The sequence below is a fragment of the Aegilops tauschii genome, chromosome 3 (assembly GCF_002575655.3).
Source record: "Aegilops tauschii subsp. strangulata cultivar AL8/78 chromosome 3, Aet v6.0, whole genome shotgun sequence".
Lineage (NCBI taxonomy): Eukaryota > Viridiplantae > Streptophyta > Magnoliopsida > Poales > Poaceae > Aegilops > Aegilops tauschii.
In genome coordinates this window covers 36,772,127-36,788,855 of record NC_053037.3, presented here as the reverse complement: position 1 = coordinate 36,788,855, position 16,729 = coordinate 36,772,127, and the positions used below count along the sequence as shown (strand labels likewise).

At 53.2% G+C, this 16,729-nt stretch overlaps 1 protein-coding gene across 1 annotated transcript; it reads left to right on the top strand.

The window, feature by feature from the left end:
- Positions 1-6,329: 6,329 nt before the first annotated feature.
- On the top strand, positions 6,330-15,636 carry LOC141042672 (uncharacterized). The gene is made up of 3 exons (XM_073511545.1): positions 6,330-6,704; positions 14,272-14,497; positions 14,593-15,636. Exons 1-3 carry the CDS (start codon positions 6,330-6,332, stop codon positions 15,384-15,386), a joined length of 1,395 nt encoding a protein of 464 aa, XP_073367646.1. The 3' UTR covers positions 15,387-15,636.
- Positions 15,637-16,729: the final 1,093 nt, after the last annotated feature.

The following is a 16,729-nucleotide window of genomic DNA, read 5'->3' as shown; positions in this document are numbered from 1 at the left end:
TGGGTGATGCCCGGACACGTTTGGATGTGTCCACGGACAAATGGGTGAGTCCATCCATGGAGGAGTGGTCCTGCATAGGCATAAAACTCACTTTTTGGTGCCCTAATTTTTTCTCAAACTACTTATAGTGCCCTATCATACGACTGCTGCTGGAGATGCTCTTACAACCTAGCAGCCTAACTAATCTAGCATATAAGATAATAAATTAATTTACTAATTAGACGTTTCTTTGAAAAACATTCCTCATAGTTGTTATATTTCTATTTCATAATTTAATTCTTAGTTGTTAAAAGAAGTAAATTTCTAAATTTCTATCAATCTATCTCCCGGTCAATATTTTCCGATTATCATATTTGTTATAATAAATAATTGTTAAAAGAAGTATATTTACATTGTGTTGCGGGCTGCTAAATTTTTCATTTTAGACTCGACCCCCCTATGTCCATTTCCTAGCTCTGCCCTGGCCACGTCGATAGCACTCGTTGATTGTGTATGCTTCTGTTTCGCACCGCGGGGATACCAACATGTACTCATGTGCTTTGGTAACCTGGAAGCTCTTGTTATTGTGATAGCCCATTCGCTAGCTGGGCTGTGCTTTTTCATGGGCACCCACTACACTCTTTTCTCTTTCCCTTTGTTACTCGTATGGTTTTTAACACGGTTTTCCTCTTAAAATGGGTCATTTTTTAGGTTTTTGACATGATTTCTCTGGTAAACTGGATCAATCTTCTTTATTTGAATTGAGATCATATTCAAGTGTGGCGAGCATTTCACCCCTTGTTTGCTTTTAAAAAGTTTGTTAACATCATATATTCATATGTGTAACCATACACCGTAGAAGTTTCTATCAATATGTTGATTAGAAGTCACATTTTAGTGCTCTCTATTAAGATATTTGAAGACGTGAATGTGTTCCATAACACAATATACACTATCATTCATCGTATCCCAGAAATTACTGTGTGGAGGCATATGATTTTATTATATTGTATTTTCGTTGGACCTTGGAAACTCGAGATAATGACATATTATTATAAGTAGGACCGAGAAAATATTTACTTAACTCTTGGTTACAAAATAATCTACAAAATTAGTGCAAATTTGTTTAAAATAACAAATTTAGTATTGTATATTAAATACAGATGTATCCTAATATTTATCAACATCGCATCATCTAGTCAGTTTGTTAACATGCTATAAGTTGTCATATCTAAAGCTAGCTCTCATGCAAGCAAGCCGTTTGGGCCAGAATGTCCAGTCATGGATGCCAAAGAACAAAGAAGGGAATATCAAGAGCTGCACAGATGACAACTGAAAAAAAGCAGGAGAAGCAGAAAAACCTTTGTGGTTTTTTTTCATAAAAATAAATATGCGTACAAAATATGCAGCCATAACAAATGAAAACTAGAATAGAACACATTACAGTTAACATGAATTGAAGCTCAACACATCGTTGGATTTTACTAGTAGGCCTTTGGTCCAAAGCCTAACTGAATTTTGAAATTCTCATGGCTCATTCATGCATGGCTGTGTGTGGTGTGAGTGGGACTAGAGTTTAGTCTCATACTGCTAGGTGCGAGTGAGTTGCACCAATTTATAGGTGAGCTCTTCTAGCACTTGTATAAACATGAGAAGAGGAGAACTACACGCGCGCTCCTTCTCCTCGCCACGCCTCATCACGACGCAACACGGCGCGTCTGGTTTCAAGAATGAGCCAAGCCGAGGACAAAGCTATGTATGTTGTCTATATTTTTGCCGCTCGGGAAAATTAATGAGTCATTAATTAATAATTAACAGACGCGTTAATTACTAAACCGTTTCTGATTCTTTTGGATCGCGACTTGGACGTGGGGTTTACTCCACAACCTACCCGGCCCGCATTATATAGACAGACAGACGTCTACCCTAGCCGCTGACACATCATATGGTTTCACACTGTTCCAGAACATTGCGCCACCATGCAAGTCTTCTCCATCCCGCTTTTCGGCGTGCACTGCGAGAAGGGACAATAGGGTTCCAGAACCCCGCGTCTCGTGATCCTGTACGGGAGAGGGGCGATCAGATTTTTGGGGAGCGTACTCGCGCGACTGCTAGTAGCGACGACTTCACCAACGACTACTTCGTCCTCGATCTAAGCAACCTCTTCATCAACGACATGGCCGACAACATCAATGCCAACGGTTCTGCTCCCGCCGCACCATACGTGATCTTGTCCTCTTTGTTTGAGATCATGCTAGAATTCCTATTCCTAGTCTGTGGCTTAGATACGATCTGTTCATCCACTATATTAATCCACATGATTATTTTAATCTTTGTTATAACTGTCATGTTTTATTTACTATTTGTTCGGATTAAATCTCGTAGTAATTTGCTCATATTTCAACAATCCAAAAACCTGATTATAGACAACTTACTCCGAGTGGTTTTGCTGCGCATTTGAAGCCGCCTACCTTCAAGGGAATGCAATATAAGAGGTGGCGCACGAGAGCAGTTTACTGGTCTCGGACCATGTACTGCTATGACGCCACTAAGAGCAAGCCTGAGGGCGATCTTAATCCTGCGCAGCAGGAAGCTTTTGAGAAGATCGATACCCTTTTCAAGGGCGCCCTTCTTAGTGTTGTTGAAGATTCCATTGTGGATTCATATATGTTGTTTGACAATGGCAAGGACACGTGGGCTACGCTAGGTCAAGTTTGGGGCCTCAGACGTCGGCAGCGAGTTCTACGTCATGGAGCAATTTTATGACTACAAGATGACTGATGAGCGCTCTGTTGTTCAGCAAGCTCATGAGATACAGTCGCTCTCAAAGGAACTTGAGTACTTCAAGTGTGTGTTGCCAGACAAATTTGTTGCCAGAGGCATCATTGCTAAGTTTCCATCTTCATGGAGCAATTTTTCTACTTCCCTGAAACACAGGAGACAGGAGTTTTCCGTTTCGGATATCATTGGTACTCTTGATGTTGAAGAAAAGGCGAGAGCAAAAGACACACGTAATCGAGTTGCCGAGGGAGCTTCTAGTGCCCACATGGTATAGAAGAAGAACTTCCAGCCCAACAAGTTCAAAAACCACAAGAACAAATCTCAGGGCAAAGGCAAGTTTGATGCAAAGAACAAGTGTCACATTCTACCAACTTCAAAAAGAATTCTCATAAGAAGGGGAGGGGACTATGCCATGTCTGCGGTGATCCTAATCACTGGGCTCCGAGATGTCATAACCGCTTTGAGGAGCGTGAACTTGAGAAGAGCAGAAAGTCAACTAATGTTGTCATCGGTGATAATGATATGAAGGAATCTGGGTACGGTATTTTTCCTATCATCCTTTGAGTATGTCATTCTCCTGATTGGTTAATTGACACCGGTGCCAATGTACATGTTTCTGCTGATGCCTCCATGTTTTCTTCTTATCAACATATTGATAGTAACTTCTTCCGATACAGGGCACCCGGGGACAGGCGGGGCGGGCGGCCGGCGTCCAGGGATGGGCTGGGCAGCGCAGAGGCGGACGCGGATGTTTCTGTGGCAGTTGGGCTCCCGCCAACTGCCTTCTTCCGATACACGGCACCGTAGAAGCGGACGTGAAAACCGTGTTTTCTCAGATCGGGGGGAGTTTTTTTATCGCGCCCCTTAAACATTTTTATAGGTCGGAGTCATTTACGGGTTCTATTCGGGTCGCTTTTTCTGTCTAAAACTACAAACTGGTGGTTATTTTACTGTTTCGTGTGTTTTAAGGGATTTGGTAGAGATGTTCTAAGGAAGCTGGAGTTAGAGCATCTCCACCCGCGCCCCCAACAGGCCCCCCAGGGCGAGTTTTTTCGCGCCGGTGCAGAAAAAATACCCAATCGCCCCCAGGATGCCGAAATCCGCTGACTCGGCCCGTTTTTTGGCCCGGCGATCCCAGGCCGAACCCAGCGCACTGGGGGGCGCTTGGGAGCTCCGGCGGAAGGGAAAACCACGCCTGGGCCACCACTGTCAGGCAAAAACACAATATGCATGTCGAGATTCGCCCCCCCCCCCCCCGCCCGCCCGCGCACGCCCTCCCGCCGCCTTGCCGATCCCGGTGCCGCCCACCCACCCACCGCCGCTAGGTAGGCCATTCCCCCGCCGGAGAAAGAGAGGGTTCCGCCGCGGCATCCTCCACCCCGTTCCTGGGCGAACTTTCCGGTGCTCCGGCCACACAGGGCTAGAATACCGGCAGTTGCGCGCCTACCACGCCCGCCAGGTGTTCAGCAATTTGTCTGCTCGAACTCGGACAACGAGGAGGCGTTCGCGGCACTACTGGAGGAGGAAGCCGATGCCGACGCCCAGGACAAAGAGCATCTCATGGTCCTCCCCGCCCTGGCCAGCCTGCTCGCGAGCAATGCAAAGCCGCGGCGAGATGGCTCGGCGCCGGGCCGGCTGAAGGCAAAGTAGAGGCATCGACTGGAAGGCTATTGCTTGCTCTACTCCGACTACTTCGCCGACGCTCCACTGCACGACGACAAAGTATTTCGGCGCCATTATCGGGTGAGCCGGAAGCTCTTCCTCAGGATTGTGAATTCCATCCATGAGTTCAACAGCTACTTCAAGTGCAAGAAGGATTGCATGGGCACACTTGGATTCACCTCGCTCTAGAAGTGGACGATAGCTATGAGGATGCTTGCATACGGAGCTCCCGGTGATTCACTAGAAGACTATGGACGCATGGCCGAGTCCACGACCATTGAGTGTTTCTACAAGTTCTGCAGGGCAGTGGTGGCAGTGTTTGGACCGCAATACTTGCGATCACCCAATGCTGAAGATACTGCTCGGATCCTAGCACAGAACACAGCAAGAGGATTTCCTAGGATGCTTGGAAGCATCGACTACATGCATTGGAAATGGAAAAACTGTCCATTTGCTTGGCATGGGATGTACAAAAGCTCCAAAGGCGGTTGTAGTGTGGTACTTGAGGCAGTGGCCACACACGAGCTCTGGATTTGGCACTCCTTCTTGGGTATACCAGGAACTCACAATGACTTCAACGTACTGCAGTGCTCCCCTGTCTTTTCCAAGCTTGTTGAAGGTCATTCTCCTTTGGTGAACTTCGAGGTCAATGGACGGCACTACAACAAGGGATACTACCTAGCAGATGGCATCTATTCGAGACGGTCCACATTTGTGAAGACTATCTCGAGCCCTATGCCAGGCGGCAAGAACTCCCATTTTGCCAAGTGTCAGGAGGCTTGCAGGAAGAATGTCGAGCAGGCAATTGGTGTGCTCCAATCTCGATTTGCTGTTGCCCGGTACCCCGCTCAGACCTGACCGAAAGATCAAATGTGAGAGATCATGACTTGCTGTGTCATCTTGCATAACATGATCATTGAGAGCGAGCAGGAAGATCGAGTGTTTGACACTGAACCATATTACAGGCAGGGTCCTCTTGCCCAAGTTGATCACCAGCTACCAGCAACCTGGACTGCCTTCCTCAATATGCGCCAGGAGATCCGAGACCCACAGGTGCATCAACAACTGCAGTAGGATCTGATGGAGCACCTATGGAAGCTCAAGGGCAACGCCTAGCTCGACATGTGATGAAATATGAGTTTTTATTTGTTGAATTATATAATTTGTATTGAACTATTTGTTGAACTATTTGATTTCTATTGATTTTGTGTGATGAACTATGTGATAAAAAATAGCTTCCGCTGAATTTCCGTCGAAGCACACAGAATATGGGCCGAAATTGGTCAACTTGCACCGAGGGTGGGCCAATTTGCGCCGAAAATGGGCTGAAAAGTGGGCCAATTTGTGCTGTAAATGGGCCGAAATCGGCGCCTGAGGGCGATCTTGAGGCGGTGGCTGGGAACCCGATTGCCCCCACGCCGATTTTTCAGCCGGCGCACCCCAGGCGGCGGCGGTATTTCAAGCCTCTGGGGGGCGAACGGCTAGAGATGCTCTTATGTTAGCTCCATCAGTTAGGATGCATGCGAGCAGACTGAGCAAACGGGCCGCGCGCGGAGGGCTCGGCCGCACGGGAGAAAGAAATGGAATGCCACACAAACAAGATTGATTTCATTCCAAAGATCCCATGCAGCATCAGTGGTGGAGACAGGGGGGACCAGCAGGGGCCCTGGCCCCCTAACATTTGGAATTTGCTGCTAATTCACTGATGAACAGTGCATAATTAGCAATATTTTGATGCTAAATGTCTATCTTCCTATGCTTTGGCCCTCCTTAACATACTTTGACGGCACTTGGCCCCCCTGATCCACATTTCCTGGCTCCGCCACTGTGCAGCATGCTTCTCTCAACAACACCTCCACTCGGTAGGAGTTGTGGCACACAACGCACAAGTGATCAGTGAAGAAGCCATGGCCATCCATCAGCACATACCCCTTCTCCTTCTCCTCGGGGCGGCTGGGGTGTCAGCCCTTGCGCCCCGCAGCGCATCCCCCCTCATCAAATCAACGTGCGCCGCGGCCACCAAGTCCACCTGGAAAACCACCTTCCACTACTGCGTGCACATGCTCTCGGCCGATCCAAGGGCCACCTTCGCCGCCGACGCACGGGAGCTCGCCGTCGTCGCGGCCAGCCTCACCGCCGCGAACGTCAGGTCGACGGTGCGCGTCCTCACCGACCTCATCGGCAGCCTCCGGCAGTGCCTGGACATGTACAGGGACATGGACGGATGGGTCACCGGCGCGGTCGAGCGTCGAGGCGGCGTGGCTTGCGCTCAAGGACGCCTCGTACCAGCCGGGTTACTGCGAGCTGGCGCTGATGGAGGGGAACTCGACGCCCAAGGACCCGGTGTCGGATGAGAACAATGCTAGCGACTGGCTGTCTGCCATGGCCGCCGACATCGCGGAGGCGCTTCATGATCACCGTGCGGGATCGCCAAGATGAGGAGTAGACGAGTAGTTAATGCATAGCTTGTTCATTACAGTTGTTCTGCTTGCAACAAAAAGTATTTATGACTGATTTTTTTTCTACCTACCGAAGAAAAAAACTCAAATGGAATATTACATATTCTTTTGTAGATTTTATTATCTCAAAATTAGGCATAAAAAATACAAACCTAAGTACAGCTATGATACACACAACCAATATCAATGCATGTGCACAATAAATTACAACGGCAACTAGCAAAATTATACAAGGCCAAAACTATGTCACGATGAAGTAAAAAGAAAGAGAACTCAAAAGAAATCAAAACAATGATCAAAGAAGCTACATTAGTGATCATATATATTTGCACCAATCATATATTGCCATCACAAGTACAACAAAAAACATTCTTCAGCAACGACGCCTTCAAAAAAGGAGCAACCCTCAAACATCGTCATCACTAGATGCAACATCTTAGGCCAAATCATGGGTTTTCACCCTGAAAACAAGTCCGAGCAATGCCTTCTATAAGTTAACGATGCAAGAAGCATTGTCATTGTCAGGTATAATCAAATAGGGCCAGACCTCGGATTTTCAAGTATTGAAGAAGCACCACCAAATCAAAGTCATCATGTATTATCGGCATCACTTTCCACGATCCTAGATGTTGCGTCCATAGTATGGTCTGGATGTGGAATGCCAAGCAAGTCAAGATCCTCGTACAAGCAGGTAGTCGAGTCATGACCATAGTCAGTTGCCACCAAAGGATCCCAACAGCGAAGGTCGTCATCACACACTGTGACAGAGACTGAGGGAGTAAGGCCATAGGATCTCCAAAATCCTAACTCGGCAGACTCCAGCAATCCTCCACTATTTTCATGGTCTGCAGTTCTCGTTCGTGTCGACAAAACAAAAATAATGTGCACGTGGTTTTAAAGATATACATTTCAACTCAAGAAGGTACTCAATGTGAGCAAGAGCATGCATGCCCTTCTCACTCATATAACCAAGCATCTTGTGCCACAAGTCAGTTGAATGGTCTTTCTGAGCAATGTTCGACACTTCATCACACAACTTGATTAGTCACATAGAGAAAAGCTTGCCTACTTACTCGAGCCATGGTCAAAAAGTCTTTGGTGAGCTTTCACTTTATTTTACCAAAATAACTAGGTTGCTTGGTATCATCAAGCTTGCTCATGACAATAAATTCAATCTTATGTTGGAAACACGCCTCACATCATCAAGCACTAATCTACAATTTGTGTTTGTCTCAATGCAATTTTTTAAAAGGGGATTACGCTGGCCTCTACATCACATGATTCACACATCCATATTATGAAACGTGGATCAAGTCATAGTCACTGAGTTTCTAATGCATATATGAGCTCTTGCCAACAGTAGTTGATGAACCACTGTTTTCCATCTTCACTTGGCCAATACCCAAGCCTCTATATCTCGGAAAGATTTTGCCCTCACGTTCGTCCACTTGGTTGACCGTGACGGTTAGCCCTACGGAAGGATGGCACGTGTATTAAATTGGTAAGTTGGGGGGTAAAAATCGTTAATGGCTCTAGGCTTGCGATCAAAATTTTCTTAACGTGTGTGCTGAATTTGTGGGTGCGTTTAGCGTTTGCATGTGTTTGTGGGCCAGTACTGCCCGTTGACTTGGTTGATTGATATTTACTCCGATGGATGTGTGCGTCTATGGGCTTCTTTTCTTGTTTGGTCTGCATGTGTTTCCTTGTAGTTGCGTCATCGATGCCGTTTAATTTTGAGAACAGGCGGTGCCGCTTCGATCGGTTGTGTCGAAGCTTCTCTTGTCTTTGTTTGAAAGGATGGTGCCGCTTTGACCTGCTGTGTAGATGCTCTTCCAATTTTTGATCGGTGCCGCTTCGATGGTACGATCTAGAGTTTGCTTTTGTTTCTGTGCGGTGTTGCTGTCGTCGTATATTCTGGAAATCTTGCTTTTTGTCGCCACCGCTTCCGTCCTTGCGTTGCGGGGTTTATAAATAGTCCGTTCTTCCTGTCATATTATCGTACTGCGTCTTCTTCTGTCTCGCATGCGTAATTTGCATGGTTTCTCCTCCGGTCTGCCGCTTGCCGTTCGAGCAGACGTGGTGTCAGGGCCGTCGTCGGGTATCTACGGCGAAGGAGCATCAGGCACCACCACGGATGAGCCGGCTGCGCCGTTCTAGCTGCTCCGTCGAGAAAAGCCGTCGCTGGGGAGCTGCTTCGCGCTGCCGTCTCATGCCCCTGGCCCTGGCATCCTGCACGACGGCGGGTCGACCAATCTTTTCTCGGCGCTATACAGCATCGACTGCTGGGGCGTGCCGCCGCCGCCTGGGCCTCTGCGCGAACCGCCCGTACCCCACGCGCCGCCGCCTCTCCCACACCCGCACGCTGCCTACGGCCTGAGGGAACAAGCGTCGCCCACGCGCCGGTGGTCGTGCCCACGCGCTTCTAGCCTCGCACGCTGCCTGCCGGTTCATCTCCTTTCCTTACTTTGCTTCCTGTCTCCTTTTATTTTTTTGTGTGTGCGAGTCTGTTTATGGAGATCTTCTGTTTATGTTGCACAGATTGAGGTGACGCCTCCTCTTTCTCCTTTCATTACCATACATGTCCTGATTTTTATCAGCTAATTGATTCAATTTTATTTCGCTGGATTGGTTTCCATTTGCAGATTCGAACTGCACTTTCCCCCTTTTTTTCCTATTCGCAGACGAGCAGCAACACAAACATAGGAGATATCTGACAACAATGGCGACCGCAATAGCATTCGACCTAGACATAGAGACGAGAGGAAGGATGCGGTACTGAAAGTGCGTTAAGTTGATTAGAGGGGGGTGAATAGGCGATTTTTATGAATTCTTCACTGAGGAATTTGTGGATGAGGAAATTCCTTAGCGAAGAACTACTTTGTCGGGTGGTAGGTGCGACATATGCCAACGGGTGGCTTATCATTGTGGGAGCCAGTAAGACATCATCGGTGCCTGGAAACGGGATAAGGCGAAGACATGCACGCCGGCGAATCTTACCCAGGTTCGGGGCTCTCCGTGGAGATAACACCCCTAGTCCTGCTCTGCGGGGTCTCCGCATGATCACTAGATCAACACAAGTGGCTACAAGTGGCTCCTTGAGCTGTTTGGCTAGAGGAAGAAGAAGGGCAAGGCTAGCTCTCCGCTTCTCTCTATGTGGTGTCTAAAACTCTAAAAGATCAACCCTTTGCATGGGTGCCCCGGGGGGTTTATATAAGTCTACCCCAGGGGTACAATGGTAATCCGGCTGGACGCGGGTCCTAGCCGTCAGTCTCTGTATTCGCCTGCTTCTCCGCTGGCCGCTGGGGCCCGCCGACTGGTGGGTCCCGCCGGCTGCCGGCCCCTTAGCCGACAGGCCGGGCCCACCGCCTGGGGGTCTTGCCGGCGGCTGGTTACTGTAGCCTCACCCCTAATGACGAGGGCTTGGCCGAGGTAAGCACGACTACAGTGCCGCCGTCTGCCGGGCTCTCACTGTAGCCTTACCTCGTCTTGTCTCCTTAATGAGGCACATACTTCAAGGGAGGGAGGTAGCCGGCTACACCCCAGGCCGACTGGGGGAGGCTTGGCCGTCTTCGAGAATCTCTCTGGCTGAAGGGGCCCGCCGCCCGCGGGCCGTACTGACGGCCTGTCGTGGGTGACGTCATGGTCAACATGGCAACAGTGCCGTGCCGGACGGGGGATGGCCGACCCGTACGGCGCATTGTGGCCATGCGTGCTCCGGGATTCGGGGGTGGCAGGCTTTACTGTAGCCACGCCCCGTCTCGTCACCGTTATGTGGTTGCAGTCCTCGAGGGTGCAATCTTGGTCGCTTGCCGGGAGCCAGCCCTCTTATGGCCGGCATCGTGGAGCCGGTCTTCTTGTGGCCGGCTTCTGGGAGTCGGTCCTCTTGTGGCCGACTTCTTGGAGTCGGCCTTATTGTGGCTCTCTTCGGGAAGGTTTTTAGGGCCGGGTCACCTTCCAGTAGTCGGCCTGTGAGATAGCCAGTCAGGGGAAGGCGGCCCTGTGCTTTGGGTGCTTGAAGGCTTGATCGGCCCGATAATTTTTAAAGAGCCAGGGGGAGTCGGTTAGGCTACCCGTGATCATTTACTCCGTCAGTAGTCCCCGAAGCTGGTTGGGCTTCGTGGCTGAGAAGCTCAATCAGCTTCCTATCTTGAAGAGCCAGCAGTTAGGAGCCGGCTTTGATCAGGTGCGCCATCTTGGTAAGGCTTCGAAGTCTGAAGGCGGGAACTAGCTGGCGCACACGCCAGGTTGCGGGCCGGCCTCTTGCCGCCCGCGCGCCACGTGGCGCCCTCCGGCTGGAATAGCCTGCCAGCCCACGCGCGCTACGGGACGCCGCCGCAGGCCCGGGCCCGCCACTTCCACGCCTAGGCCTAGGTGTGGATCTTCTGTGGCCCAAGACGGACCGTTCGCCTTCCAACGGCAGTTTCCGCACGCCATTTGGGCGCAATAATCACGGGACGTGGGGGAGTGGGCACAGTTAATCCCACGTCCCCCTATGCCTCGCCTCCTCGGCTTCGCCGCACGAGGCTATAAATAGGGGGAGGAGGGGGAGCGGCAGACGCTCGCACGCTCGCCCTCGCTCCGCCATCTTCTTCTTCTTCCTCTCCGTCGCTGCAGCCCCTCGCCGCCGCGCCGTCCCTCTAGTCATCGCACTACCCCGCAGCTTCGCCGCCGCGGGGCCGTGGTTTCACCGTCGCCGCGCCCTTTTCCTCGGCTTCTTAACCTCATGTCGCGCGGCGGAGACTGGGATGGCTCCAACGTCCACGCAGACCACATCGACTTCCTCCGCAAGACGCGGCGGTTGCCCAGCAGGGATCATGTACGGGTCCGTCTCGCGCCGGAGAGGGATATTTCGCTGGAGCCGGAGGAGGGCGAGCGGGTAATCTTCCGCTCGCACTGCCTGTGCGGCCTCGGCCTGCCTGCGAGCGGCTTCTTCCGCTCCTTCCTCGAGTTCTACCAGCTCCAGCCGCACCACCTCACTCCAAACACGGTCGTGCTGCTGTCTGCCTTCGTCACTTTGTGCGAGGGCTTCCTCGGCGTCCTTCCCACCCTCAAGTTCCGGGGGGAATTCTTCCAGTCCAAGCTCGGTACTGCCATGAGGGGCGTGCCGACTCAAAGCGGCGCCTTCATCGCGGTGCGGAGGCCGGTATCCGACAACCCTTTTCCTCCCATCATGCTGATCCAGTCGGTGAAGCTCTGGCAGAAATCCTACTTCTATGTGAAGAACGTCGCTCCGCAAGGCGACTTCGTCAACTTGCCGGCTTATGTAGCTGGCCCGCCGGCTGGGAGGCGTCCCCAATGGTCCTATCGGGCCAGAACGCTATTGCCTGCTGGAGCCGCCGCCGTCGCGCGACTCCGGGTAATGGTCCAGTCGGAGGGCCTGACCGAGCCGACCTGCTGACCGCCTTCGTGGCGCGCCGGGTGCTCCCGCTCCAAGGCCGCCCTCATATGATTTGTCAAATGAGCGGCCAACTCGATCCGAGTCGGCTGTGTACCAAGGAGATGCCTCATGCAGAGGTAGCTCACATGGTGAACTACCTTGCGAACTGCAAGCTCACTGACGAGTGGCAGTTTGGCAAGGAGCCGTACTCCCGTGCCAATCCCCCGCCTATGGTAAGCTTTCTTTTTCTTCTCTTCTTTACTTTTGTCACCAAGTTTCTCTTGGCCGACTCTGACCAGTCGGTTTGTCTTGACAGAGCCCCCTCCTTCGACCGGCAGCCGGGGCAGCGGGGGTGGAACGCCAATATCTTCCCGACCAGACGACGCACGACTTGGACGACCCTGACTAGGGGGCGGCCGCTCTGGACGACGACACCGTGGGGGGGAGGCGGCGAGGCAAGCGGATCCGGGCTTGGAGCCAGCTTCGACGACTGGCCGGATGATGACGAGGCGGAAGTCGTCCCGCGCCGCCAGCCGGCGTCCGATCATGGCGCGGGTTCATCTGCCGCGCCGGCTGTCCGAGGCGGCGCACAGAAGCGCCGGGCCGCGCCGAGCCTATTCGGCAGTCGGCCGAAGAAGCCCAAGAGCACGGCGGCGGTGACCAAGCGGGACGAGGCAGCCACGAAGGATGCTCGCTTCCGCAAGGTGGTGAAGCAGCCACAAATGGTTTGGGCGTAAGTGTCAATTCTCTCGCGTATTCCTTCTTCTTTTTTTGTCGATATTCTTCTGAGTCCTTGTCTTGACTTATCAAACAGGGCTCCGCTTTCTCTTGAGCGGACCGCTGCCGCCTCCGTGGTTGGAGCGGCGGGAGGATCTGCAAGCGCCCGCCGCGCGGACCCCCGTGCTGAGCTTCAAGCGGCGACGGAGCGGAATGCGCGGGAGGCGGAGGAGCTGAGGGCGGCCGCTGCCAAGGCGGCCCAGGAGACGGCGGAGGAGTCGGCGGAGGCACAAGCCGACGCAGCGGCCAAGGCTCAGGCGGAGGCTGCAGCCGCGGAGAGGGCGGCGGAGGCCCTGCGTAACCGGCCTCCACAGCTTGTCGCCCCCCTGCGCGCTGTGGCGCCTGAGATCCCGGAGCCCCCGCCGGAGGAAGCCGGTGGCGACCAGCCGGGGATGGAGAGGGAGGAGGACGACGTCGTCGTCCGTGAGAGGGAGGCGGCACCGCCATCGCCGACTAGGGCGGACCAAGGCAGCCGGCCTAGCGCGCCGCCCGTGCAACCGGCTGGGGGCTAGCCGGCTGCGAGGGCAGACCTTGTGGTCCGGTCGCCATCGCGCCAGCGCGTGGGGAAGGCGACTTCGGTGCCGGACCCGCAGAAGGCAGCGGGTTCTAGCTCGTTGGCCCAGGATCTGGAGACGGCCAGCGCCAGCTCGGGGTGGACGCCGGGTGGTGGGACGGCCGTGCTGAACGTGGCGGCGCAAGAAGTCCGGAACCGGCTTCAATCCCATGCCACCATGCTGAAGTAGTATACTCAAGAGTTCCTCGCGACACGGACGGCCATTCGGGTGAGTCTTCCCGCTTTTTTGTTTCTTGTTCTTGATTTCTTCCGTGGGGGCGCATCAGCGCACCCACTGGGTGTAGTCCCTGAGTTCCGAGTCGGCTGCTGAGCAGGCGGCTTGGAACTTCTTAGTAGACTTCGATTGCTATCTTGTTCTTATTCGCTCCTCTGTCCTATTTGCAGGACTATCACAACCTCCGCGCGGCTACCTTCAACTCCCAGGCCCGAGAGCTGAACCAGAAGACCATTGATCTGACTGAGAGCCGGAGTAAGTGCTTCATCTTTTACCTCGCGTGGGGGTGCGTCAGCGCACCCACTGGGTGTAGTCCCCGAGATTCGGGCCGACTGCTGAGCAGTCGGGCCGGATCTTTCCTGGCGACTTCTTTCTTATTGCTTTTTTCTTCTTTGCCATATCTGCAGAGGCCAATGCCGACCTGGGGGAGTAGTTGGGTGGGGCCTAGACCACCCTTCACACCAAGGAAGCCGAGTGCAACGCCTTGGCTCAGGAGCATGACCGCTTGGTCAAGAAGCTGGCCGACCAGGAGGAGAGCAATAAGGCAGCCCTGAAGGCGGCGCTGGACAGCGAGGCCGCCCTCCAAGCCAAATACGAGACCGAGGCGGCGAGCTGGGCTGAGGCAAGGCTATCGCTGAGCGACGGCTACGGCCAGATCGAAGATTTGGTTGACGGTAGGCCGCCTTCTTCTTCGTTCCTTTGCTTGCCGCCTGCCATTTGGTCCATTTTCTGACTTTGTGTTTTTTCTCTTCATTTCTTACTTGTGCAGAGTACTTCCCTAGTTACTCCGTTACCGTCAGCCAAGTCATCGAGGCCCACCGCGAGGCGCAAAGGCAGGCTGGAGCTGAGATCACGCCGGATGCTCGTCGGTCGCTTGAGGAGCAGCTTCTGGCGATCCAAGCTCGCCTCCAGCCGGCTCACCGCATGCTCCGCTGTCTTCAGCGCGTTGGGGCGCAAGTGCTGGCCGCCCTCTGGCCCGGCGAGGTGGTTCCCCGTACCCCTAGTCGGACTGCCGACTGGCTGGAGGTAGCGGTTGGCCGCTTCGAGGCCTGGAAAGCTTCTACAGCTCGGTCAGGCGCCAGGCGGGCGCTGGAGTTCGTCCGAGCTTGGTATCCTGGGCTGGATTTGGATCAGCTGGCCACCTGGCGGCAGGAGGCCGACGAGGAGCTGGAGGCGGTGCGGCCGGCTATCATCCAGCGCACCTCGGCGATCGCCGACTACACCGACACCAGTGCCTTTGCCCTTGAGGTGGATGATGACGGCGTTGCTCAGCCGGAGGAGTGGTTTGGGCTGAACCCAGCGGATGGTGAGTACTCGGCGGAGGAGATCGACTCCAGCGACGAGGGCGAAGAGGAGGAAGGAGAGGATGGTGAAGACGCCGTGCCAGACGGTGGAGCAACCGGCCAGCCTCAGCTTGATCGTGCCTCCAGCAACGAGGCGCGTGTGAGCGCGCCGCCTGCAGCCGGTGATGATCAAGCCGAGACTCGCCAGCCGGCCACTCCTCCAGCTAGCACTGCCGTCTCCACTGACTTGCCTGGCTCGCCTGTTGCACCTTTAGCCTGATCCGCCACCTTTGCTTTCCTATTTATTACTCTTTGAACAGTATTTGTTAAGTTTGCGCAGTTCCACCCACTGGGGGTGTATTCAAACTATGTTGAATGCCGGCCTTTCGAAGGCCTTTTGTGTAAATATAATCATGCATGTGCTTGGCTTCCGATTGTATTTGCTTTTCCTCCTTTTGGCTGTTTCCTTTGCCGCCCTCCCTTGGTCACCGCCTTCCCAGCAGGACAGCTGCTCTGCAGTCTGTGGCTGGGGAAGGGCTTGGCCGTTTGGGAGGGCAAGTACTCTAGCTTTCTTAGATTGTAGCAAGGTGAATGGGAAGCCGGCCAGCCGGCTGTTCTGACAGCCGGTTGGCAGGGTGGGAGGCCGGCTTGTGTTATATAAGTTCGTTAGTCCTTAGCCGTTTTTCGTGTGGGCATCCTTTCCTGCCTTTGAATCTTGCCAATCGGACAGTCGATTCTTCGAGCTGCGACTTTCAACAAGAGAGGGCTTGGGTGCTGGCACACTACTTGTCTGACTGCAGGTAGAACTTTAATATAACTCAAGGCGGCAAGTCCCCGGGCCGACTGATCGAACCCGGTGCCGGACAGAAAAACAAATGTAGTAATACATTCATAGGTATGACACTCGTCATACATAGATAAAAGATGGTAGTCCCCGAGTGCTCCTCGGGGGGCCCGTTGTCTTGTACTTAATACAAAAGGTAGCGTGGTACATACTGCTTTTAACTGTAAAATCTTCGGAGGAGATTGGCGTTCCATGGTCGTTTCGACTCCTTGCCGGAATCATCTCTCTTGTGTGCCTTCGGCTTCTGTGCGTCGATCAGGTAGTAGGAGTCGTTGCCTAGGGCCTTGCTGATGACGAAGGGGCCTTCCCAAGGGGCTGAGAGCTTGTGCCGGCCGGCTGTTCGCTGGATCAGCCGGAGCACAAGATCGCCTTCTTGGAAGGATCTTGGCTTGACCTTCCAGTTGTGGTAACGGCGCAAACCCTGCTGGTAGACGGCGGACCGGCTGAGTGCTAACAGCCGGCCCTCTTCCAGCAGGTCAACGCCGTCTTCGCGCGCTTCCTTGGCCTCCGCCTCCGTGTACATGGTGACCCGAGGTGAGTCGAACTCAATGTTAGTTGGGATGACAGCCTCGGCACCATATACAAGGAAGAAAGGGGTGAAGCCGGTTGACTTGTTCGGGGTAGTACGCAGACTCCAGAGGACGGCCGGCAGCTCGTCGAGCCAGCAGCCGGCCGAACGCTCCAGTGGTACGACTAGTCGGGGCTTGATGCCGGAGAGGATGATGCTGTTTGCTCGCTCGACTTGGCCGTTTGACTGCAGGTGGACAACGGACGCTAAG